Below are 25,084 nucleotides of genomic sequence, written 5' to 3' on the forward strand. Positions count from 1 at the left end.
CCCTCTGCATACAATACTTGGGGTTTGGGCTGACTTCTCCAGACAATAACCTTTATATTCACCTGTCACTGTGTACTTGTGTTACCTGTCACAGCATATACCTGTGGCTTCCCTAAGGCTTTCAGGGCAGTTTTCCCTGCAGCTAAACTTTGAGCTGCCAGGTTAACCAGAGAGACGACCAGGAGGAGAAAGTTTTTGGAAGTATTAGAGATTATCACAGTCAGCAGGCAGAGCACTCTGAAGCAGATTTAGACAACAATTCTGAGCTGGCAGAGAGATTAGATCAGATGGTGACATCACTTGCATCTTTAAATACTTACAATGCTATGGAAGTACTCAACCGGGTAGATGAAGTGATACAAGACATAGTAATGCAAGTAATCAAAGAGAGTAGTCAGGGTTTGCTTTAGGTCAGCAAGCTGTCATTCAGTGCCATCCGCAAAGCTGGTCTGGTTGCGTTTGTGGTGTGCTGAACATCAGCAAATCGAAGAGGGGGGCTGGGAAGAGAGTACTATCCTACTGCTTTACACTTGGAGCAAAGAGATGTAACCTGCCTTTCAAAATATGTCACATTTTCCAACTGACGAAACAGGCAGAAGCGCAGAGCGTTATTCTTCAAGACACCAGCACAAGGCGTTTCCAAGCATGTCTGCAATACTGGCTTCCTGCCAATTTCCTCTCTCCTTGATACAATCTACTACTTGCAAGAGAAGACAATGATGAGCGTCCACCTGGTAATTAGAACCGATGAGAAAGCCCGCCTTCCACCCACGCTGCCGCCCTCCCCGTCTCCTGTCGGGAAGCCAATCTGGAGCTCTGCTCCTTTTACGGTCTGAAAGTTCTGATGTAGGCATTCCCTCAACTCATCCATCGGCTTGCAACAGCCACAAAAGCTAGGGTTCTGGGGCAAACTCACACCATGCTGTTCTCCTTTTGGTGTCAGTCACACTACAGCAGGGAAAAAAAAGCGTGCATGGAAGAGGAAAAAAAAAATTTCAAATTCATGGTGAAAACTCGTTATTTCTGCTGTTAAGTCTGCATATGTGTCATTAAGACTTCAAAATTAAGAAACGGCATTTTTAGGTGCCTGTCAGTAACAGCTCTTTACTGAAGGCTCACAGAACTGCATGCCCAAAATCAGAGGCACATCCCTTGCCTTCAAAAGCTTAAAGCTTCAGTAAGGGAGATGACTTAGCAGAGGATGGGCATATAGTTTATAGGAGTCACAGGAGCTTCCAGGTGAGGCTTAAATAACAGAGAGGAAGAAAAGGATGACCTGAACCTGCACAGAGGCGAAAACGTGAAGGCAGGTCTGTGGAACAAGAGCGAAGCAAAAAACCATTAGCATTGAGAAGACTGCGGGCAAGCTGAAGGTCAACAGGTGAAGAAAGCAGATGTGCAAACAAGACAAAGTTTGTCTAAGTGCCTGGTTACCATGAAGTAATCAAAAACAAGCAGAATGTCACCAGAAGGTTTAAAATGGGGTTGAACAGGCAGGATAGAGGGAAGAGAAACAGACTTTCACCGAAGCACTTTTGGAGGTTGTGTTGAGAGCTGGAAAGACCATGAGATGGAAAAGGACACAGAAAGCTGGGATAGGAAAAGATTACCAGAAAGGAATTAGGGCTGACCCTCACTGAACCTCCTGGAATAGTGGAAATCAGAGAGAGGGATAAAGAAGCAGTAGTCAGGCCATGGGCTCAGTTAATGGAAAGAACAACTCAGTACCTCAAATGACTATATGAGTCTGGACGGGGAAAAAAAATAAAAAGGTAGACGAGATTGCATCTGTATGCAAGGAGTCAAATACGTGCTGCTAGCATCAGAAAGCCCTGGAGAGTATGTATGTTTATGGAAACGCTCACGAAGAACAGAGTTTACCTTTAGGGCATGAACAATTCCTGCCGATGCTGTCTCTAACCTCCCTTCATCTGCTTGCTTCCCACAGGTCTGGCAGGTCAGACACCTGTGGAACAGGCGCTAGCTGATGCCATTGTGGACACCATAGATGATTTCATGACGCTGTTCCCTTGGGCAGAGAAAAACCAGGACATAAGGGTAAGATGATCACTAATTTAAACAAAGATAGCACATAAGCCATAACTCTGTGGGCACAAGTTAGAACACAGGAAGTTCCGTTCAAATACATGGAAACACTTCTTTACAGTGAGGGTGACAGAGCACTGGCACAGGCTGCCCAGGGAGGTTGTGGAGTCCCCTTCTCTGGAGATTTTCAAGACCCGCCTGGATGCAGTCCTGAGTAATGTGCTCTGGACAATCCTGCTTTAGCAGGGGAGTGGAACTAGATCATCTCTAGAGGTCCCTTCCAATTCTGAAAATTCTGTGATTCTGTACCTGAGCATGTCCTCTGGAGAAACTGCTGTGTGCCACCAACTGGGTCCATCACCTCATCCCAGCAAAGCTGAGCTGGAGGAGCTCTGTGCTTCTTCCTTCAGGCTAATCCAGCCAAGGCTGCCTGCTCCCTCCCACCTCCTCCTTCACCAGATTTTTTTCACCCTAGGCAGAAGCAATGATGAGGCCATCATGAGCCACTCCTGACTAGTTCACCTTGAATCAAGGATGCCATATGCGCATACCTCAAACTGCTCTTCGAGGGGGAAAGACGGGACGCTTCCATGCCAGCCAGCACTGTGCAATACCTGCATCTTGTTGCAAACACAATCAGCACAAATCTTTCTCTTTTTGCTAACTGAACAGGATTAACAGCTCCATCCCATCTTCCTTTTGCCCTTCCGCATCTTGATTTCTACTTGGCTTTTAAGAGGTATCAACCTTCGATAGCAACAGCTGCCAGGGACAAACGCTTTTCAATTACCGGGGTGATGTAGGACAGCGGGCGCTGCTGAAGAGGGGAGGAAGCACATTCCTCATTGTCACCACAGCTGTGCTCTCCAGACCCCCACGGCCCCACCTCAGTCCTCTGCAGTGCTGCTGCAAATACTGACGCCAGGCTAACACGCTGCCGTGACTACTTTAACACACAGTCACGGGTACAGCATTTGGGTGGTTTTTTTTTCCAGCCCCTCTCATCAGAGCCCCAGCTGCAAGCACACGGATCAGCTGCTGGGGGAAGAGGGTGATGGATGAGTTAATTCCCAGTGGTAGGATGACTCCATGCAGCTCTGACCCAAGCAGATGACCTGACCCCTGTAGGCAAGTGGGAGTATAACAGCAGGTCTCTCACCATTAACTACCAGTTCAGCCACCTCCCATTTCTTCAAAGGTAACGTTTCAGATAGACTAGGATATTTTATTACAAAAACCACAGAGCACAAAATGTTGACCAAAACCAGTAATAAGCAATGAAAATATATGAAAGTGCTCTGAAGTCTTGCAGGGGAAAAGACTGAAAGGTTTTTTTTAATACTAAAACCTCCAAATACAAAGTGAATTGCCTAATCTCTTAGTGATTTCCTGAAGTTTCCTCATTTGGGGAGGGGAGGTTGACTCACAATTTTTTTTTTTTTCAATCGTTTAGGAACAGCCACACTCTTGCTAACGTGTGAGTGTAGAAGCAGCACTGCTACCACAGTACTGCTACTCCTCTATAGGGAAACTCCCATGATAAAGCCTGCGTGTGTCCCAGCTCGTACCCAAGCACTTCTCCAAAATAAGGACCCAGATCATGTCACCAGTGATTAATTTAAAAGGGAAGAGAGTTCACAGGCAACCCTTATACGCCTGTACGCACGTATGCATGCAAGGGAGTGTTTGGGGGCCAAGGAAGATGGAGAAACTTACTTTCTGGAAAACCACGAACATTTTTTCCTCACTATTAGCTGTTCTCCCTCTCTTTTCCTGGGTCCACTGTCACCACCTTGTGGTAGAAGTGGCGTCTCATGGTTTCACCAGGCCAGATTGAACTAGTTTACACACAGTGAAGCAGAAAAGTCAGAAAACTTCCTGACAAAGCAATTTGAGGAACACACATCCCTCAGAGAAAGATGAAAGGATGTGTTATGCTGCGTAGCCAGTAGCAAGCAGAAAACAAGGTAAAGGGAGCAGAGATGGAAGCTCCCTCTGTGCCAGACTCTCCCTTCACCCTACACCCCCTGCTCCCCAAAAAAAGCTGGCATTGCAACAGCTTTTATCATGCATTGCTGAAGAGCTCCAGGGTTGAGACAAGTAAGTTGTGACACTCCAGAAAGTGGATCCTGGTCACGTCCCCAGGTCACAATCAGCTTCGTGGGTTGACTGCATTTATGATCACACAATAGTTTGAGGGTTTTGTGTTTGTTTTTTTTTGTTTGTTTGGGTTTTGTTTGGTTTTTTTTTTTGGTTTTGTGTTTTTTTTTTTTTTTTTTTTTTGAAAGGGGGGCAGGAGAAATTACCTAAAAAAAAAAAAGGAAATGCCACAGCACAGTGTACAAATATGACATTTCTGGACTGCAAACTTCTGGCTGTTACTTGCAGTCAAAACATTCAGTTACTAAGACAGCAAAAAACTATGTCAAATCTTCAAACATGCCTTCAGAAATACTGGCTTTATTTCAGCCTGCATTTTTTTGGACCATTTAGGCTCCCGCTTCTTCTAATTTTTTTTTTTTTTCCATTAGACTAAATTTAAAAGCTGTTGAACTAATTCCATTCCTGTACAGCAGTGCATATTTAACCAAGCCTGAGTGTGTTCTTCCAACATTAGGCCAAAGACATTAACTGCACAAACTGTGCCACACGGGTCCAACCAGATGATCACAACAATTCGCAATCTCAATTGCTTCCACGTAGGTGAGAACAGAAAACCAGACGCTAACTCTTCAAAAGCAGCCTTAAAACTCCCTGCTGTGGGGAACAGCTAGCAGAGAGCCACCACCATAGGCAGCCTCATCCCTCAGCCATTAACGTACAAATAATAAGGCCCACATCCTTCAAGCGCAGACTTCAGCCTTCAAAAACATTTTCAGCACCTCAAATCTCATTGCTGTGGAGACAACAAAAGGACAATAACCTGCTAACAGAAAAGACCAAAGATAAACCCAGCAGAAGTTCAAAACCTAGGTTCCACAGCTCACACGAGAAGGGCTGGTAAGGAAAAAAAACTGGCCCACATCTGACTGACAGCAGGGAAGGCCGAGCTTAAGGGATTCTGGAAATCTGAAAGACTGTACTGTAGAAAACATAACATCCAAAAGAGTCCTCCAAAAAAATGACTGTGAGACATTCATAGATGGATTCTTCCCAAATCTATGGCAGGACTCCTGTCTCACCAGGGCTGGGTGGCAGTTAGCACAGATAAAGGAGCAGCATCACCCCACACATCCATCTCAGCATCCAGGAGCCCTCAGGTGTTCATTAAGGGAGCAATTAGCTTAACCCGTGGCTCACTTAGCCACGAATGCTCCCTGTTTTGGGCATCTAATCCATTTCACAGGTAATAATTACCTCAGCTTTCCTAAATTCTACAGTGCCCCTTTGCATGTATCCAAATGACAGTTACCTCCGCTTTTCTTTACTCAGCTTAAATAATTGCTGATTGCTGTATTAATCCTGACTTGGATGTTAACACTTTCCTTCTTCCAAAGAGAACTGAGGGTTTGGGTCAGACCAAATGATTTCACTGTCACCTTTTTCAGATTTCAGCTTGCTTTTTCACAAATAACAAAGCCCCAAAAACTCAATTTTGCTGACTGCTGTGCTTACACGTGGGTGTGCATCTTTGTGTTTCTTTCTTCCCCCAGAAACAAGCATTTGATGATATCCTCACCAACAAAGCACCTGAGTTACTGAAAGATTTGGATACTTTCCTGGGGGATAAGAACTGGCTGGTGGGGAAGTCTGTAAGTAAAATTTTTGTTTCTCCCATTCCAACCAGGTTCCCAGTAAAATAAAATCATTGACTTTTGTTGAATTTCTGGATTTTGTGCCAGCCTATGAAACAACTCTCCCCACTCTTTTAATACTTTGTTCTTACCGATACACAGTCGGTTGCCCAATTGTAAACTGTTTTCCATACCATTAGAAAAGATAGGCAAACCTGCACTAGGATCTGCATTTGCCAAACCAGTTTAGAACTATGTTGACACAAAACATTATAAATGCCTTTGTACTAGTCAATAGAGATGGGAGTCATTTAGAACTCTGCTTATAATCACCGCTCAATTTATAGGACAACATGAAAAAAACCTTAAGAAAACCCTTTTTTATCCAAACTGATTGGAAACTAATTAAAACACTTTCCTGCAGCCCAGTTTCAGCGGGAAAGATTAATATTATAATGTAAATAATATTGGTAGCAAGGGCTTTATTTAACCAATTTTTACGCAAGCCTTACATTGTAATCTAATTACTACTTCTGTAATAATAGACTTAAAAAAAAACAACAACCACCACGCAACAAAACCAAGATCAATTTGCATTTCATTTCTGCAGTTTGCTTGGAATATTAGTAGTCCCAGCTTCTGAGATTACCAATGAAAATTTAGTGCTTCTTCTCCCATTTCCACCAGGTAACATGGGCTGATTTCTACTGGGATGTGTGCAGTACGACACTTCTGTCTTGTAAACCTGACCTGGCAGACAACTACCCCAGGCTTTTGGCTCTCAGGGACAGAGTGCAAGCACTGCCGGCCATTGCAGCCTGGATCCAGAAAAGACCAAAGACGATAATGTAGATCAGCTGTTCAGACTGGAAAAAACCAAACACGTGTTTTAGGATGCTTGTCATGTTGAAAGCTAAGTTATTAATGTTAGAATTGTTTAAGTTCATTTCAGATGGGTATGCTACACTAAATCAAAATCTACCACTTGTATCTATTTCTAAGAGAGAACCTAAAAAGGTGATTTAGTGGAGTAGAGACTGAGAGATGTTTCAACTACATTCCCCCACGACTAATAAAGTGCTTAATCAACCCAATTAACCTTCTGTGGGCTTTCAAATGGAGAAGATATGAATAAACCTTCCTGGAGAGATGCAATCTCAACAAGTTTGTTTATTGTAGACTTTCAATCTGGGGGAAAGCAAGCTAATTAACAGAGAGCGTAAATGTGTGGGAAGACTAAGGACACTAAATGAGACAAGAAAAAAAGAGATCCATTTAGTCAACAGACTTCCAGCTCCTCAAGTTTCCTCTTGAAGTTCATATTGTGCCATTGCCAAAAAACAAAACAAAACAAAACAAAACACCACACCAACCAAACCAAAAACACCCCCAGAAGAGGCTGCTGCCCAGCTGAGCCCACACTAGCACCAGATGCATAAGCACACCAGTAAGTAGGAGAGTAGGAGACACAAACTGGGGGAGGTTGGTGGTGGCAGGGGTGGAAACCAGGTTTAGAACAAACTGGTCAGTTTGTTCTTCTGGAACTGTGGAAATCAGGTAGATGGATATCCCAGCAACTTGGAGAGTTGTAGAAGCAAGCAGTTTACACAAACTCAAGGGAAGACAAGTGCTTGCAAGAGGACTCCACTGCCTGGTGTAAGCAGATAAACCACAAACTTGGGTAATCCTCTGGGCTGAATATAGCCACTTTTGGGAAAGTATTTTCAGCACCAACCAACCACTAACAGTTCAGAGACAAAGCAGGTACTGGCAGAACTGAAAGCAAGGCCCAATCTTTTGCTTATTCCAATACAGTATCTCCACCTGCTTCGCAACTCCTTGCACGCTTTGCGCTAGCTCTACAGATTTTTTTTTTCCTTCTTCAGCTTCCACTCTCTTCTTCAGCAACAGACTTAAGATAGTTGGGTGGGTGGTTTTATTTTGTTTTGGTCCCCCCCCCCCCCCCCCCCCGGTACATCTTTCCCAATCAGAGACAAAGAACCACAGAACAGTTGATGTTCAAGGGACCTCTGAAGGTCATCTGGTCCAAACCGGCTGGCTCAAGCAGGGCCACCTAGACCCAGCTGCCCAGGACTGTGTCCAGACAGCTTTTGAGTATCTCCAAGGACGGTGACTCTACAATCTCGTAAGACCCCCAATTAAAGAGGGTAGAAACAGTTACAATAAACAAAGCAAGCCAGAAATACATATGAGCTTCATAGCACTTAAAGACAGATACTGACCCCAAGGGTCGAGGGATGTGATTGTTTAAGGAGTAACCAACTGCTCAGCCAGACTACATTAACTGATTACATACACAGACTAAACTGAAACACCACACAAACCACCCTATAGGGCAGGCATTTTATCTCATCTCACATTTGAAGCTAACAGGTGAGAACATGCAAATACAATGGGATAAGAGTTGGGCTAGGACCACACTCAGTTGAAACAGAAAACTTAATGAACTGCAGCATTTAAAACATTCGTGGTTGTCTGTTAAATCCCACTATTTAGTCCAACAAAACAGGTGGAAATAAAGCAGCACAGCAGACAAACTGATTCTTACCATTCTCCCTTACACCAGGGCATCAGAGCTGACATTCCCAGATATTCACACTATTTCAGCTGCGTATTTTGGAACATGCAACACAGCCACAGAAGATTTCTTGTAGTAGCTAAGTAAAGTTTGGTTCTGTTATGGTTTGAGAAAACCCACAACAGTTTATTGCCATTTAGACAATTATTCTATCACCCAATGACCCCTCCACACCCAGGAAAGGGAATCAGGAAAAAACAAGGAAACCCGGGGGTTGAAATATAAACAGATGTAGTAGAATAAGACTAGATAACTAACATTAATAGCACTAAAGAACCAATATTGATCCCTACACCAATATAAAATATACAATGATAAAATATACAATGAGAGAGAGCGTGTGTACTTTGCGGCAAACTTTCTAATTTATATGGAAAGTGACATTCATAGTATGAAATAATCCTGTTGGCCAGCTGGGGTCAAGTGCTCAGGTCTCACTCCTCCTCATCCCTGCACCTGGTGAGCTCAAAAACAGAGACCTTGAAACCCACACACCATAGCTGGCTATCAAGTAAATATTTTTACAAATTCAGACATTAGAGTTTTCTAAAACTGCAGTCTCCAAGTATTAGAAGAGAAATTAGTCCTGCGTCAGTCAAACCAAGACAGGTTCAAACTGTGAAAACATTTTAAAAACTTTCATTTCCCAACCATTCTATACTTGCAGAGTGCATGCACAGTTGGAAAAACTGCCCACAGCCATAACCAAGCAAAAAAAAAAAAAAAAAACCCAAACAAAGCTAGATGCCCACCTCATAGATCACCTGACTAATCACTAGAAGCATCCAAAGACAGGCTGAAGTACTGAGCAACCATGGACTCCAGCTATGGAATGGGGGCTGGAACTCGAGGATCTTCAAGGTACTTTCCAACCTAAACCATTCTATGATTCTATGATATAGAACTCTAAGTTCCTTCAAAAGATGCAAAAAGTGTCTTTTAACTGTTATAAGCACATACAGAAGAGTGGTAACTAGCTAGCAACCCCATATTGCAAACCAGAGTGAATTCTAGAATGCAGTCCTCAGATTCAGCCTGGTCCAGTTTTGCAGAGCTCTGCACAGGGCAGCCAAAGCTTTAAGAGAGGGCAGGGGCAATAAGGACTTCCCATACTTTGCCTTCCCCCGGCTTCTAAAAAAGCAGCGGTCTGAATCTTAACTCCTCCGAGTTCAAAAGACCAAATTTCAGTCTTCCTCTGCCCAAGGAAATGGGCATCCTCCTCTCCTGCCTCCTCAAACCACATCCTTGCCAGCAGATTACAAGCTTCAGGTAGAACCACACCTCATTGGTAGCGCTGAAGCTCTTCATTCCCCTGAGATGAATTCAAAATTCACTGAGACTTCAAGAAGAGAGCAAGACATAAGCTGTGTGGTTAGGGCACTTAGAGCGTAGATCTGGTATCTACACCAACGACTGACAAAAAAAATTACAACCTGTTGAAAAGTTTCATTTGGCAAGAATTCTGTTTTTATAATCAATGTCATAATACAACCATGATTAGAGTATAATGAAACATTAACTACTGTTGGATAAAGCCAAGCCAGTTCAAATGGAACATTTCAGCTAGTTTGAAAGCTGCCTATTTGATTTATAACATGCAAGTTATCAGCACTCCCACCCACCCCCAAATAACCACAAAATGAAAACGTTTTGTTAATCTATGGAATTTTATTGGAACAAGTTGATACAAAACCAGTACGGTACATCAAATGAACCAAAACAAGCAGAAACAGACTCGAGCATTGTCAAATAAGGCACATATAAAAAAATCTACACGCGTAATCCAGTGAAACAGACAGTTTATATATATATTTGGAGGTAGAAATAATTACAAAAATACTGACAAATCTTAAGCAGTAGCAGATTTGTTAAAACAATTACTACTCAGGTCCCCGTTTTGAAAAGTGATCTGTAAAATAAAATTTATTCATCAACAGATGTTGGCACATTTGGGCCACTTATGTTTTTAAGCATCAAAAGAATGCTATCGGTGTTAAAAATTTCCAATACCATGAGGAATACAATAAAAGAACTACAAAAAGTTATAAATGTTCATAAAACTCATGGTCATCAGTAACGTAAAAGTCCTTGGGGTACAACATCACCTTTCTTTCTTGAATTCCACAACATATTTACATTTTAGAGACCTAACGAAGCTTTTAATAGTGTGGCTATATCTGCTGGAATGGTTCCTTCTTCTCCTGAGGAATAAAAACAAGCATTAGTACAGCTCAAAATACTTCACATAAACAGACAAAAGTCTAGTTCTCCAAAATTTTACAGAATCCTGTACTTGTAGAAGTCTGTCATTGATTTGGGGGTCAGACTCAGAGGGCAGGTCCTGTCAAACCAAACAGCGCTCAGCACAAATACCTCTTTCTAGTTTATTTAACACGGAAAAAACCCAAGGCTTGTCTGCATGAAGAACCTTGTTTTTCAGAATAATATATTGCAGCAACCTGAATTCTCTCAAGTGGACATTGTTATGTGCAAGAGACTTACCTGAATCTGCCGCAGTCATATCTTGTTCTAACTTCAATTTCTGCTGGCTGATTTTGAGCATGGATTCTTCAATAGTCCCTTTACTGATTAGCTTTATGACTTTTACTTCTCTGAAAACCACAAAATAGGATAAATCCGTTTTTACAGTTTCTTTGGATTAGTGCAAAAGGGAAGGATGCTATGCCTTTGCTTAGCTCGAAGTGGTTTAAAATAATGAAGAAATGAACATAAGGGCAATATGAAGAGCTTCTAGTTTTTTAGGCAGGCTCTGCACTGCCAGCAAACTTGCTTTCTCTTGCACTCCCAGCCACTTCAAAATCTGGGCGGTCACAAAAACCTCCATTAATAGAATCAACTCAGCTTCCCCCTCATCCCATGCTACAGTTGAAATATCAGTTATTAAACATATCTCTTCCTCACGTTAGCTTATTCTGACAGAGGACTCTAAAACAATCCATGTTTTCGCTCTCTATGACAGGGTGGCACTACAGAGCTTAGAAGTCTCCTGAAGAGGAGACAGCTTTGCCAAACAGTCCCAAAGACTTCAGATCTGCCTTGAAACAGTTCCTAATACCAGAAATTTGAGAATTACAGAGAATTTGAGAGTTATAGAGAACTGGAAAAAGGAGGAGCATGTAAATAAGGTTTGTTCTGGCAGTAACGTGTGCTAAGACAATTTCAATTACCCAGCTCCCACAGAACCCAGAGCTGGTTTATGCAAATCTCTGCTTAAAATAGATTTTTTAATCATAAAATATTGTCTTTCTTTTAGCCTCCTTTGAGAACTTGCCTCCAAGAAAAATCCAAGCATTGTAATTAAAAAGACTTACCTTGTCTGACCTACTCTATGGCATCGGTCTTCTGCTTGCTTATCATTGTACGGGTTGCAATCAATGTCATGAAGAATAACAACATTTGCTGAGGTCAGATTAATTCCCAAGCCACCAGCTTTGGTTGACAGGAGGAACACAAATATACCCATATCTGTATTGAACTGATCTATTAGATGTATCCTGCAGAATACAAGAAAACACACATTAGGCCTTAGAGAAAACACTGCACTGGTTCCAGAGTTGAATACAGAAAATCAGATGATGATCTTTTGAAAGGGAGGACAGTGGCATTGCAAAGCAGCTCAAGAGTACAGACACTATGCAGAAGGAAAAAGGGTACCAACAGGACTCTGCAGTGACCAGAGGAACATGCTATTGATCCGTCACTCTGAGTAAAGAATGAAAAGAGGCTTGGAAAACAATTTTGGAAGACCATAGAATTCAAAGAGCGAGCTGGAGGATAAAGGAAGAGTGAAGAACATGAAAAAAAGTTAAGTGGCAGAGGGGAGGGAGGGATTTAGCTTCATGACTGTCTTCTGTACTAATTGCTCATACAAGGGAAGTAACAGATTTCAGCTTTAAGTGGGAAGTAATACCACAGCAAGAATGACAGTTTTTTGAAGCAAGAGAAAGAACATCTCAGGAAAATTTAAAAAAAAAAAAAAAAAAAAAAAAATGAAACAAAAACCAGCAGAAAACCAGCACAGGTAAAATACAAGAAAAGCATTGCAACATTTTCAGCTGTGAAGGACAGAGTAAATGGTTTTCCCTAGAGAAGCAAATGGGCTTATCTGCCTATTGTAACATGGATATAGTATACTATACTTCCAGGGAATATCTACAGATGAGCTTTTGTTAAAGTATGCCGACACACAAGCAAATCACACTCACCACAAACTGCTGAAAACAGAAGTTTTCCATTTCGATAGCTAAGACTAATCCAAACATCTAAAACTCTAACGCCTCATCCTTACTAAGGCGATCTGAAATCCAACATCAAACCCCTTCTATAGTCAATGCCCACTGACTACAGAATGCTATACGTTGGAAAACAAAGGTAAGGGTTTTAAGTCACCTCCCCCCCCATGCATACATCCATTTTTTCCTCTCTTATCTTCAGAAAAAATGTCACATACCGATCAGAAATCTGTGTTTTTCCATCCAACCTAATATATCTGTGTTGCCAATGCTTTAGGAAAACTTCCAAGATATCCAACATCATAGTAAACTGGCTAAACAATACAACTCTGTCACCCTGGAAACGACAATGCAAAAGTTTTAACACACTTCAATTACAAATAATAAACTAAACAAATACTTTATTGATGCAAAGAAGTGATTTTACTTTGACTGAGTCTCTATTTTCCAAACTAAAGACTAAACTGAAATTCACGAAGTCAGGACTGATTGTCAGTAATGATGATGTATCCAGTATCTCTGCTGCATTAACCCACCTTTTTTCAATGCACTAATTTTTCAGTTACTTTGTACGTGGGTGCCTCAAGCAACCTAGAAATCACATGTCAAGTGCATAAATGACAGTTCTATTCTATCTATAAACATTTAAAAAAATTTCATTAAAACTTAAATTTAAGCTATTTTCCGTATCATAGAGCAGTAGCACTCTGCTGTCTGAAATAATCGAACAGATGCACAGCGCATCCTTGTGCAAATTCAGGATACTCTGAAGTATTATGGTATATGCTTATTTGTAAAATAAACCAGTTTGACTCTGTGACTCAAAGCAGCGACCTCCTCTTACCTTTACACTGGCTTAAAACATACATGATTATTCTAATGTAATACAGCCATAAGATTGTATTGCCTAAAGAAGGTCGAAGTTCATGAGCTATGAAAATGATAGTGACCCTCCACACACTGCAAAAGTAGTGTGAGCTCAGGATGAATATTCTGAAACTTGGAAAAACAGGAACGCTTATTTCAAGCTGTCTCTGAAGTGACATGTGTAGGCAGGACTGCACATTAGAAGCTATAAGTATTGCTTTGCAATACTGCACAAGCACTACATCACGTTGTAATACTCTACAGAGAAACAACTGGGTTGCATATACAGTTAGCAGACATTAATTTAACCAGTTATTCAGAGCCACCCTTCAGATGGGCAGGAAAAGATGTTTCAGCCATCTGTAGTACCAACCTTCTCTTTAAGGTCAGAGAGGATGCGTTCCAGTGCTCTAAACTTCCCAGAATCCAAGATCTGATCCATGTCTAACTTGAAGTCACTGACATTAGAATATTGCTTACAAAGCAAATGCAGCTCAAAATCTGTCATCACTGTCATATCTTCAAAGATAAGGTCAGGGTTAGCATCACAATGGGTGGGTTCCTGTTAGCAAAAAGGAAGGGAAATAATGCAATACACAATCTCACCAGACAGACATGAAAAAACAAAGCCACCACACAGTAACCTCCAAAATTTCTGAAAGAACAAAGTAACACAACTAGACATGGACAAATGCCAGAGCATGGCTCATGCAAGCAACAAAAGATGAACTCTGCAACCCCAGGTTTATAGTAGAGGATCATTACTTTGCAATTTAGCTTTTACAAGAACTTGTACTACCAAAAACTAAGTATATGCTCAACCTCCATAGCAATTACCTAGTTCCCATCAAGCCCTATGACCTTTTACCCCCGTATCAGACCTCTTCCCCTGAAGACACATTCCCTAAAAGGGAGGTCCAATCCTTGGATAGATGGTAGAAGACATGGGAAGCCCAGCCCAAGATGTAGGGTGGGTAGAGGGATGTCATGCCTGGAAGAAAGAGGAAAAGAAATGCCACATCTGGAGAGTATGATGGTATGAGTAGGAATAAAAAGGGACAAAAATCCTTCATAAACCAATGAGTGACTTCTTCCCTTCCCCCCAACCTTGACTGGCTTTATTTTAAAACAAAGCTGCAGGCATTCAAAGCCAGCTGCAACTTTCTTAGAGCACGTGCTGCGCATTCAGATTCTTTTTATACTTTAGAAAGAAGCAACAATTTTCCCCAAACTCCACAGGCATTAACCCCAGCCAAATTACAAAAAAAAGAAAACACCAAAACCCAATCATCTTCAACAGTTCAATGCTTATGCCTTCCCTATTTTAGTTCTGTACAGCCTAGATTTCTTGCTACTCAGAAAATACTACTAATCTCAAGTGCCCAGCCAAGATTTTTTTCATAAGTACTTCAGTTTTAAATTTTGGGGTGGAGGGAAGAGGTGTTAAGGGGGAGCTAATGAAAAGGAGATGACTGCAGTCCCACAACTGTTCTCTCCATTCTAACATCTGACACACACACACACAAAAAAAAAAAAAAAAAAAAAAAAAAATCAGTGTTAAACACATACAGAGCTTGATTAGAGCACTGGATAGATGCAGAGAAATTAAAAGCAGCAACAATGAATTAAGTTTAGCAAGACACACTTTTGACCAGAGGACTCTCAAAAAACCCAACTATTTAAGTAGCATTAGGAAGTCTGAGAAATTAAGGATTGCTTCTGAATCTCATCAGCTTACCTTGAGCATAAGCCTGGACATTGTCCTGAGCTTGTCAGTTGTGTAATACTGACGGTGCAAGAGAGGGTGATTAGCCATTTTTCTAAGTTGCATCATTACATTTCCCATATCAGAGTTTTTCTCTGTAAACAAAGAAATAAGGTATATTCAGAAGTAATACATAGATGCCTAGCTGAAGCATCTTTATCTCTCAGGAGAGCTTTATTAGGACTATTATTAGGAGAACTATTGTTAGGACTGAATTTGACATTTCCCCTATTACCTGAACTTCAGAAAAATTCATAGAAGGGATATCAGATTACGAGTGTTAGACATTTCTACAAAGCAAGGGCTTTGTATTCACATTTGAAATATGCCTGGGCATGAAAAAAAAACAAAACAAAACAAAACAAAACAAACAAACCAGCAAAAGGAAACGAAGGAAATGAGACCTTCACATACCATTACTGTTAATAGTTTTCTTGAGCTTGTTTAAGAGGTCACAGTACAGTTGTTCCTGTTTCTCAGACATGGCACATAATTCAATGAGATCTTTTTTGGGAGGTAGTTGTTTAAGGACCTGACAAAATAAAAACATACCAGCTAAAAACGTACTGTAGTGAACGGTCAGTTATTCTGTACTACCTTACAAACCTGCCTTTAAGCTACTCTATTCATTCTCCCCATTCCAACTCCTTTCATTGGCTGCAGCTTTGCCAAGTTGGCAGTTTGACTTACAAACTCAGAACTTTTAGATTATACATCACTCCCCCAGCAACTATCATCATCTGCACACTCCAAAACTGCATTAAATAATAATACATGCAATACCTGGAACCTATACTCATGCTAATCTGAGATATCCCCTTCAAGCCAATGACTACTAAGTACACAACTGCACAGAAACATTTTTTGGATCACTATTAATTTTCCCCTTTCTTTTATATACACAATTCTAAATAGAAGAATATAAATAGGTTTTGGATTTTAGAATGAAAAAGAATCATTTTGATGATAGCAAAACAAAACACACATTCCTAGTCATGCACAAATACATACATGCACATTCACTGCCTTAATCCTTTCAATTAAAATAAAATGTCATTACTATAAAGTCATAAATATTTTTGTGGTTAATGTGGAGGATTTGTCAATTCTCATCGCTTAGCAGTACACCGAATTATCTTTCGGTGATCTTTCCTAACTAAAAATCCCAGTTGCAAATAGTCAGCAAATAATGAAAATCAAAACCCAAAGCTGCAGCAGGTCACATTTTTACTTGCAAACTCCTGAAAGGTGAAAGACAGCTTAAGTTTCTTGCTCCTCCTAAACAGGTAAAACTAACACTAACAAAATTTGACGTTAAATTTTACCGCTAGTCTCAAAGATTATCAGGCTTTTTGATCATATGAAACCATTATTTTTAAAGATAAAGCATTACCTCATCTTTTACTCTTCTCAAGATGAATGGTTTTATTATCTGCTTTGCATGTGCAATCCTCTCCTTTTCATATATGCTTTGTTCTTCAGCACTCTTCTAAGGAACATATTGCAAGAATTCACTTACAGTGTGAAGTTTTCAGCTGTAACAACACTACCGTAACTATTCTAACTTGATGAAAACCCCAGCCAGAACAGACAGATCTAACAGGACTATTAGTATTCCGAGATACCCTGTTATGACACATTTTTACTTTGAATGGTTTATTTCATTGTTTCATTTTCATAATCACATTACCTGTTTCCATCAGCTACCAATATAAAACAGAAGTTATGCAGCAGCAGCAGTGTTCTAGCAAAAAAAAAAATTATTTTCAAGAAGAGAATATGTAATACTTACTGTTTTTGAAGAGAACATCCTTCGGATTTCACTTGTGCTACTGCTGAACATATGTGGCATGACAAAATTCAAAAGGGACATCAATTCCAACAGATTATTTTGAACCGGAGTCCCCGTTAACAGTAAGCGATTCTTTGCCTATTTGTCCGAAGTGGAAAACAGCAATGAGAAACATTAGTTGAACACGTTAAAAATTAATATTGGCAGAAATAACACAACTATGGATAACTGAGAAAATGAGCTTGGTTTAAATTATAATTATTTAAACTTAAAATATATTTAGATCTCATGGAATAATTTCCTGTTTAAGCCAATAAAATGGTTTCCAGATCTGTGGGGAACTAAGCACATATCAATTTAAAACTATTCAAGAAGCCCTATCCAGATGTAAGAAAAGCCTTCCTGTCTCTATTAGGGCTTTTCTTGTTTGGTTGTTTTTTGGGTTTGTTCTTTTTTTTTTTTTTTAAATTAATGTGCTAATTGTTGATCCCATATCATATATTTTCCTAATGTCATGCAGTACTTGTGCACAAGTTTTGAATTGCAAGTACAAGTCATAGTTTAACTGCTGAAAGATCACCTTCTTAAAAATGCTTTCGATGAAAATATGGTCTTGAAAAATAAGTTGTAATAACTGATCATAAGTACATTATTACTGTCCCAATACTACAGTGCTAAATCACAATGATTAGCGAAAGAGCTGTACTCAATTTTTCTCTTTTTCAAAATGCTGCTGACTCAGGCCACAAGCTATAAGAAAAAAATAATTTTAAAGCTAGCTTTTCTTGCACAGTCCTGTCAGAGAAGGTCCTTAAAAACTACAACGTTTCAATACAAGCCATCAGAATAGCATTTTTGCAATCTTTACTACTGTGGGATAAAACTGGAAAATTGCTTAATACTGAAACTGAACTACTACCATCAATGTAATTATTGCATTATTACAATGATGCTATAGGAAATATGCTATAGGAAATTTATTACATTTCTTTGGGAGCTTGTCTCCCTGAAAGAGTTCACAATGCAGGATTCACTCCTAAGGCCACACCAACACATATCCACTCGCATACTGTAGTTTCTGGAACATTATGAACTTTACAGTTAATATTCCATCTTCCCTCAGCCCATAATAACAAAATGGAAGAGACAAGAGCTGCCCCCCCTAATCCAACAATAACTAAACCTCTTACATTAATTGTCATAAGGTGCTGGTAGCGTACAGAGCTCATGTTCTTGAGCATATGACCTTCATCAAAAATTGCATAGTTAAGCTTCAACCTGCGAAACAGTCCTCGATCATCTGAGCTGCTAATTGCACAGTTGTATCTGTCAGGGAAAAATATCATAAAAGACATAATACATGACATTGTTAAAAGACAGAATACTCGAGGGGCAAGATGTCAAACTGCCTGCAAGTAACCAACCGTAACACAGTTTAACACTGGTAAATAGTTACAGTTTACTTGATGAGCTCTCCATACCACGTTCCAAAAAACCTGTGCAACTCTATTACAAAGTAATATGTATCCATTAGTATTTATTAGTTAACACAGAGATACATAGCATATAAAGCATCTATTACATAGTATCCGATACAGCATTAAAAAAGTTCTAGTTAACCACTGCACAAAAGAAAGTTCCCTTCCCACCTCACCGAAATTCAAATTTCGTTTTGTTTTACCACTAGAGGTCAGTAGTAGCCAACTGAATCTCACTTGTTTAATTACTGTACTTACGTAGTTACAATCACATTGAAATCGACAACTTTATTATTAATGTCCACCCTGAGATGTTTCCGATCTTCTTGGGATCCTATCAAAGGACAAAGCATAATTTGAGCACAATTACTTATACATAATTTATATACATATAAAAATTAAGACAGTACACAGAAATACAGTCAGCAATAAACATGTATTTAAACAACTGTCTTAAAACAATGATTCCATGAGAAATTCATGTTTTCCTAGGTTGACCATGCAAGCAACTGTATTATTGGGTTCATTTCTAAATTAACATTCCTCACCATAGTAAAAAAGGACGTTCAATTCAGGACACCACAGGTGAACTTCTCTTATCCAGTTATCTGTAAGACATCATTAAAATAAAATCCAAGTCAGTTATACTTTATTATATCGTGTATAACTTCAGACACGCCTCAGCATTAAACCAAACATCTGAATTTTAAAGCAAAGCCCTTTAAACTCTCCTGAAGGTTAAGAAACTTTCTGTCTAAAGGCTGGAAAACTGGTAATATTTAAGGAAATTAAACAACCCACAAATGGGCTTGAAGTAACTCTTGCTTAACCAGCTCGCACTTTAAAGTCCTACAGAAGCAGAACCTGCATGGTCCGTAACCATCACGTAAAACAATACAATGCTTCAATTTTCAGCCCGATTTCTTCCCTAGATAGTTAACTTCTCAAAAAACAAAATCACTTCATTTGTCAGTACTTGCATCCAGAAGCTTTTCATCAAGACAGACCGTGCCTCTGGGATTTGGCAAGGAAGCCTGACAACTCGACCCAGCTCCAGGTGTGCAGCCAGCAGAGCAACATCATCATGCCCAGGGGGAACCTACCCAACAGCAAACACAAATGCTGACCCCACAACACAGCAGGAGGGGGTCTCTGGTAAACATCACTTGACCCAGACCAGACTCAGGTCAGGGCTGAGGAAACGCCTTCAGAAAAGCATCAGGAAAGCTGCAGGTAGTCCGCACCTCCCAGGCATCCCCATGCTGGATGGCTTGGGCCAACCTGCCACTACAACTCCTGAGCCTGAGTCTCATTACAACAGCACCTTTGTTTACACCTTTAGGGACACCTTGGGTTTTGGGTAACATGCATTCTTAAGAGATATTTAAAAAGATGGGTTCTAGTGGATTTTAAAAGAACACCAAAAATTTCAAACCGACATTGAAAAAACGGAAGTTTTTCTGATGCAAGAGAAAGAAGTATTTTATCTCAAAAGCAGCATTTTCTTTCTAATTTAAACTTGCTACTTTCTCCTTTCTACAATCAATGAAACCAAATCTAACTCCACAGAGAACTCATTTCTGCTCCAACACATCAGCTTTGCTGACTTATTTTATTCCACCATATTCTTCCTGCTTTCAACTGAGGTCATTAAACAATTAAAACACACAACTAAAATACAGTCAGTCTCATCGTTTTAGGATTTTGATCTGCTTTGACAGATTCTGTGCAGCAAACAGGAAAAATGACTCAATGTCTCAAAGTCTCTCAAAGAAGACTTAATGTCTCAAATGCCATTAACCTAATCCTAAGCATAGCCTAAAGACTAGGAATTTCAGCCAATATTCAGTAAGTAAAAATACTTTCCTAAACAAGTTCAAATTGTAACAAGCAGCTTTTACTGTGAAGCAGACAGCGCATATTAAAAAAAAGAAATGCAATGTTAGGGTTAATTAATTCAGACCAAGCATGCCTTGAGTATGGTTTACAGTCCAACTGAAATTACTTAAGCAGTTGAATAGAACCATAAGAAATTAAATTTTCTTTCACAAAATTATTTTTGTTTCACGGTCTGTCCATGATTTTTTTTTTAAACAAACAAATAATTTTGAAGCTTGTAACTTACCTAATGTTGAAGCCGGCACAACTATCAAATGGGGACCCCTATTGCCCTCTTGGTAGAGATAAGCTAGAAATGCAATAGCTTGAATTGTTTTTCCTAAGCCCTAAGAGAAAACAAATCAATTTAAACAAAATTTACAATCTGTAGAACATAATAGTGTTTTGTACTCATAAAACAGTTACAATATAGTCAATGTTAACTAAAGATTACAAGTCTGCATAGAAAAATTGTTCTGTTTAACTGCATTGTTTTACAGAAGACAATTCCTTAAACACAACTGCAGTCAAACTCAGTTATCTTTTCAGCCCAACATTTGAGTATCAGGGATTCATCTTTTCCATTTATGAAGATTTCATTTTAGTTCAAGTTCATCCCTCAAACCTTGTTCAAAAATTTACCTTTCTGAAATAGTGCTGCAGACAAATGGTTACTTGGAAACTAATTGTTTCTTTCAATTTGAGCCAGTTGTACAAAGGATATTCCAGCTATTTCTGAAGTAGAATTTAATATAGAAATCAGATTTCTTTAAGACAAGTTGACATTTCTGCCAATACTCACTTTCCCGTCTTCTGTATCACGGATTTAAAAATTTATCTTATCTACCACAAAATACACACATAAGGTAGTTCTTACAAATACAAGACATATGGAAGTTGAGAAACGCTGCCTTAAGTCTTAGTGAAGCAAACCCAACCATCCCCTTGTGGTTTGTCACAAGACGAATAGCAGCCAGGATCACACGCAACTGACAACACATTGAGCAGCTGCATCGCTAAGTTTGCTCTGTTGTACAGTTACTGGTGGTGTCAGCACCAAACAAAGCCTCAAACCCATAAGCTTTTCTCTCTTATTTGAAAACTTATGGAGAGTGTGGTGACAACAGATGACTGAAATGCTGGAAAAGCAGAAAAGGTTTCTACCCACTAATTTTTTTCTGCATTGTTAACTACTTGTTTTGAAACTGAAGGAGAAATGTAGAAGATAGGGGATCACTACAACTAAATGCTGGACAAGTAGAATGAATTATATTTACGGGCAAGGAGCTATTAAAATGAATGGTTTGAGAATAAACTGTTGTGGTAGAAACTGCTTTCATTTTATCAGAAGATAACAAGACTTGTCCTTATTGGCGTCCACAAATCTTATGCTGCCTTTGACTTTCAAATTGAAAGTATGAGCTCAGCAGCTTCTAAATGTTTGGAGAATCTGTTTGCAATTTAAGTTATATTAGCTAAAACAAATTACTTGTAATCTGCTTGGGGTTTCTAGGAAAAGAAAGAATTTAACAAAGTCATGTTTCCAAAATTTAACTATTCTTAAATAATCAGTTCCACACTTACCATTTCATCAGCCAATATGCCATTCAATCCATGTTTATGCAGCAGTGCTAACCAGTTCAAACCAATCTTCTGATATGGCTTGAGTTCCAAACTGTTCAGAAATCAAGCTTAATGTGTTACCGTCTTTTATTTGTTTCTCCGTGAAACACAACTTTACACTTATGTTAATCACAGAATGGCACATTAATACTGCCTAAATTTTAATGCAGATCTCCTTGTGTAGTGAAAGCCACAAACTTTATTTAATCAGTCACCTGAATACCAAAGAGCATTTCTGAACTAAGTAGTTTATCTGAGTTTTCACACATCTTAAATTACCAAAATGGATGTTAAATCAGTGATCCACAACTAGTTAAAAGTAGTTACGCAACTGCTAATTTTTAAAATCCACAAAGAATTAAGTGGCATTTAGCAGCTGCATCGCTAGGTTTGCACTGTTTTACAATTACTGGTGGTGTCAGCACCAAACAAAACACCAAACACACAACCCACAGAAACACACTCAAGAGCAAGTCACCTAGTTCAACACTTTTTCCAAAGAAACATCACTGATAAGCTCCCTCCAAAACAGTTCCCTCTTCCTTTCTGGTTTTATTCTGACACAGCTGAAAATCCCTTTACTAATTACCACTAACAGCCTCCGAGTCTAATCCAGGCTGCTACTCCAGCCATTCCCACTTCACCCCTACGCTTCCCAACCCTTAGGATAATGCCCATGCTCCGTGCCCCCCCCCCCCCCCCCCGCCCCATTCCTCCTAAACTCTCTCTTTATTCCCAATATCCATTTGGACATCCTTACCAATTGACCTCTGAAAAAAATCTTTCCCCCCCAACACAACCCTGGTGCCCCTGCCCCTGGATACAGAATTCCAGATCATTCTGTACATCTGAACTTCCTGACTGAGGTCTTCTGTCCAGCAGATAAACTTTACAAGTTTGCTCATTTCGATTTGGCATCTTTGAAATTTAAGATTCCCCCCATTATAGAAGCAGTTTGGTTAGGCCTTTTGTTTGAATTAAGTTGACAACTCACAATCCCATCACTCAAGGTTGGCTTCTACATCCATCAAAAACTGGAGCAAGTAAAACAAGGTATTGAGCACTGTTGTATCTTTTTGCTTTTTACGTTCTTATCCTCTTCACCAGCCTCCCTGATACACTTAAAAATGTGTGTTGAATTCCTTCAAGTGTTGCATATCACTATTCAGCTCACTGAGAGCTGCCAAGTGTCAAACATTTGCAACTCTACTTTCAGAGAACACAGTTTAGAAAATCTCAGTCTTCAAGTATACCTTATTATCCGACACCCTTGTAAGTACAAAAAAAAGAAAGAGATACCTCTGATTCAGAATGGTGGGTTGCTCTATGTTCCATCCACATCCTCCATCTTCAGTAATCCTGGTTACTTGTTTTGTCAGTTTATTTGAAATGTCTTCACATTTATTCATGAGCTTTAGAACCACGTCCCTCTCTTTCAGCAGTATCTTGCAGTTCCACACTATGTCTTCTGACAAACCAGTAGTCTTAGTCATTTTTGTAAACTGCAAAATAATAAAAAAAATAATACTATGAACACCGGTAACAGCAGCAAAGGTGCTATGGTGAAAATCCACAGCTGCTGCAGGCAGCAAGTAACTCAAGTAGCAGACAGCAACAGCGTTCCAATCTCCTCTCCAAACTTCAAATACTCCTTACGCACTTGGCCCACTGCAGAACTGTGTGAATCCACACTGAAGGTCATCATTACAGCTCCTCGCATTGTAAAACATAGCTTAAAATAGGGGAGACAATGACTCTGAAGGGTTTCTATTGTAAAATAGAAAAAAAAACTGTAAAAAAAAAAATTTTAACTCTTAAAATCCTCACAACCTTGTGCCAGCCAGACCTACCATGTGACAGTCTTTAAAAAAAGTTTACTGATTTCTATTTCCTTTTAAACTGCGAAACATTATTAATTTTGACACAGAAGCCTTACTTCCACTACTTGCTTCCTCAAGTCCACACTAGTCACTTTATATTTTCTTCCTCTAAACTTTGTATCTTCACTACTATATGGATAGTCTCCATTTTAGAGCCAAGAAGCCTGAAGTTTTGTCAAAACAGGCCCTTCAGCTTCTCCTGGATTCCATCCAGGGCCATCTGCAGAAAGTGTAAAACCTTTCAATAAATTTATTCCTGCAGTAACTGGGGTCATAGTTGTAATTACAGTATTTTCACGTGTATTTATGCATAAAAGTTATTTCACTTTAAAGAACAGACATCTTCCTTTTTATAAATGGATTTACAGAATTAAAGAATACAAGATCCTTTGGATTTGCCATTCTTTTGTTAAAAGAGATGCAATTTCCCCCAGCTTTTTCTGAATTTTAAAATTTAGCACAAGACTTCACAGGCATATATCCTCCAAGAACTCCTTCCTTAAAAAAGGATCAGAAAAATCAGAGAATGGTAGGGGTTGGAAGGGACCTTTGGAGGTCATCTAGTCCAACCCCCCTGCCAAAGCAGGTTCACCTAGAGCAGGTTGGACAGGATGGCATCCAGGCAGGTTTTGAATAGCTCCAGAGAAGGAGACTCCACAACCTCTCCGGGCAGCCTGTTCCAGGACTCTGCCACCCTCAAAGTAACAAAGTTTTTCCTCGTGTTCAGATGGAATTTCCTGTGTTCCAGTTTGTGCCTGTTGCCCCTTGTCCTGTCATTGGGCACCACTGAAATGAGTCTGGCCCCATCCTCTTGACACCTGCCCTTTAGATATTTATAAGCATTGATGAGATCCCCTCTCGGTCTTCCCATCTCCAGGCTAAACAGACCCACATCTCTCAGCCTTTCCTCATAAGAGAGATGCTCTGATCATCCTGATCATCTTTGTAGCCCTCTGCTGGACTGTCTCCAGTAGCTCCCTGTCCTTCTTGAACTGGGGAGCCCAGAACTGGACACAGTAATCCAGATGTGGCCTCACCAGGGCAGAGTAGAGGGGGAGGACAACCCTTCTCAACCTGCTGGCCATGCTCTTTTTAATGCACCCCAGGAGACCACTGGTCTTCTTGGCCACAAAGGCACATTGCTGCCTCACGGGCAACTTTTTTCCACC

The 25,084-nt window shown here is 39.9% G+C and overlaps 2 protein-coding genes across 3 annotated transcripts in view; one reads left to right on the plus strand and one right to left on the minus strand.

The window, feature by feature from the left end:
* The window catches only part of HPGDS (hematopoietic prostaglandin D synthase), a 30,293-nt gene extending 23,373 nt beyond the window's left edge, over nucleotides 1-6,920 (plus strand). The window contains exons 4-6 of the mRNA XM_082482618.1: nucleotides 1,949-2,058; nucleotides 5,700-5,798; nucleotides 6,468-6,920. Coding sequence (XP_082338744.1) covers nucleotides 1,949-2,058; nucleotides 5,700-5,798; nucleotides 6,468-6,632 — 374 coding nt within the window. The 3' untranslated portion in view covers nucleotides 6,633-6,920. The remainder of the gene's footprint in view (nucleotides 1-1,948; nucleotides 2,059-5,699; nucleotides 5,799-6,467) is intronic.
* Nucleotides 6,921-10,035: 3,115 nt separating this feature from the next.
* SMARCAD1 (SNF2 related chromatin remodeling ATPase with DExD box 1) lies at nucleotides 10,036-23,528 on the minus strand (the record flags this gene model as incomplete). Of its 2 annotated transcripts, none has more annotated exons than XM_082482670.1 (15): nucleotides 10,036-10,577; nucleotides 10,882-10,991; nucleotides 11,712-11,894; nucleotides 12,851-12,969; nucleotides 13,873-14,061; nucleotides 15,238-15,359; nucleotides 15,679-15,796; nucleotides 16,658-16,753; nucleotides 17,057-17,194; nucleotides 18,247-18,382; nucleotides 18,793-18,868; nucleotides 19,083-19,142; nucleotides 20,660-20,759; nucleotides 21,997-22,087; nucleotides 23,335-23,528. In XM_082482670.1, 15 exons carry the CDS (start codon nucleotides 23,526-23,528, stop codon nucleotides 10,519-10,521), a joined length of 1,791 nt encoding a protein of 596 aa, XP_082338796.1. In that variant the 3' UTR covers nucleotides 10,036-10,518. The 2 variants fall into 2 exon arrangements, with proteins under 2 accessions (XP_082338796.1, XP_082338795.1); XM_082482669.1 differs by having other exon boundaries at nucleotides 10,036-10,580.
* Between the last annotated feature and the right edge of the window lie 1,556 nt (nucleotides 23,529-25,084).

This window comes from Vanellus vanellus (genome assembly GCF_965231255.1).
Source record: "Vanellus vanellus genome assembly, chromosome: 4".
NCBI lineage: Eukaryota > Metazoa > Chordata > Aves > Charadriiformes > Charadriidae > Vanellus > Vanellus vanellus.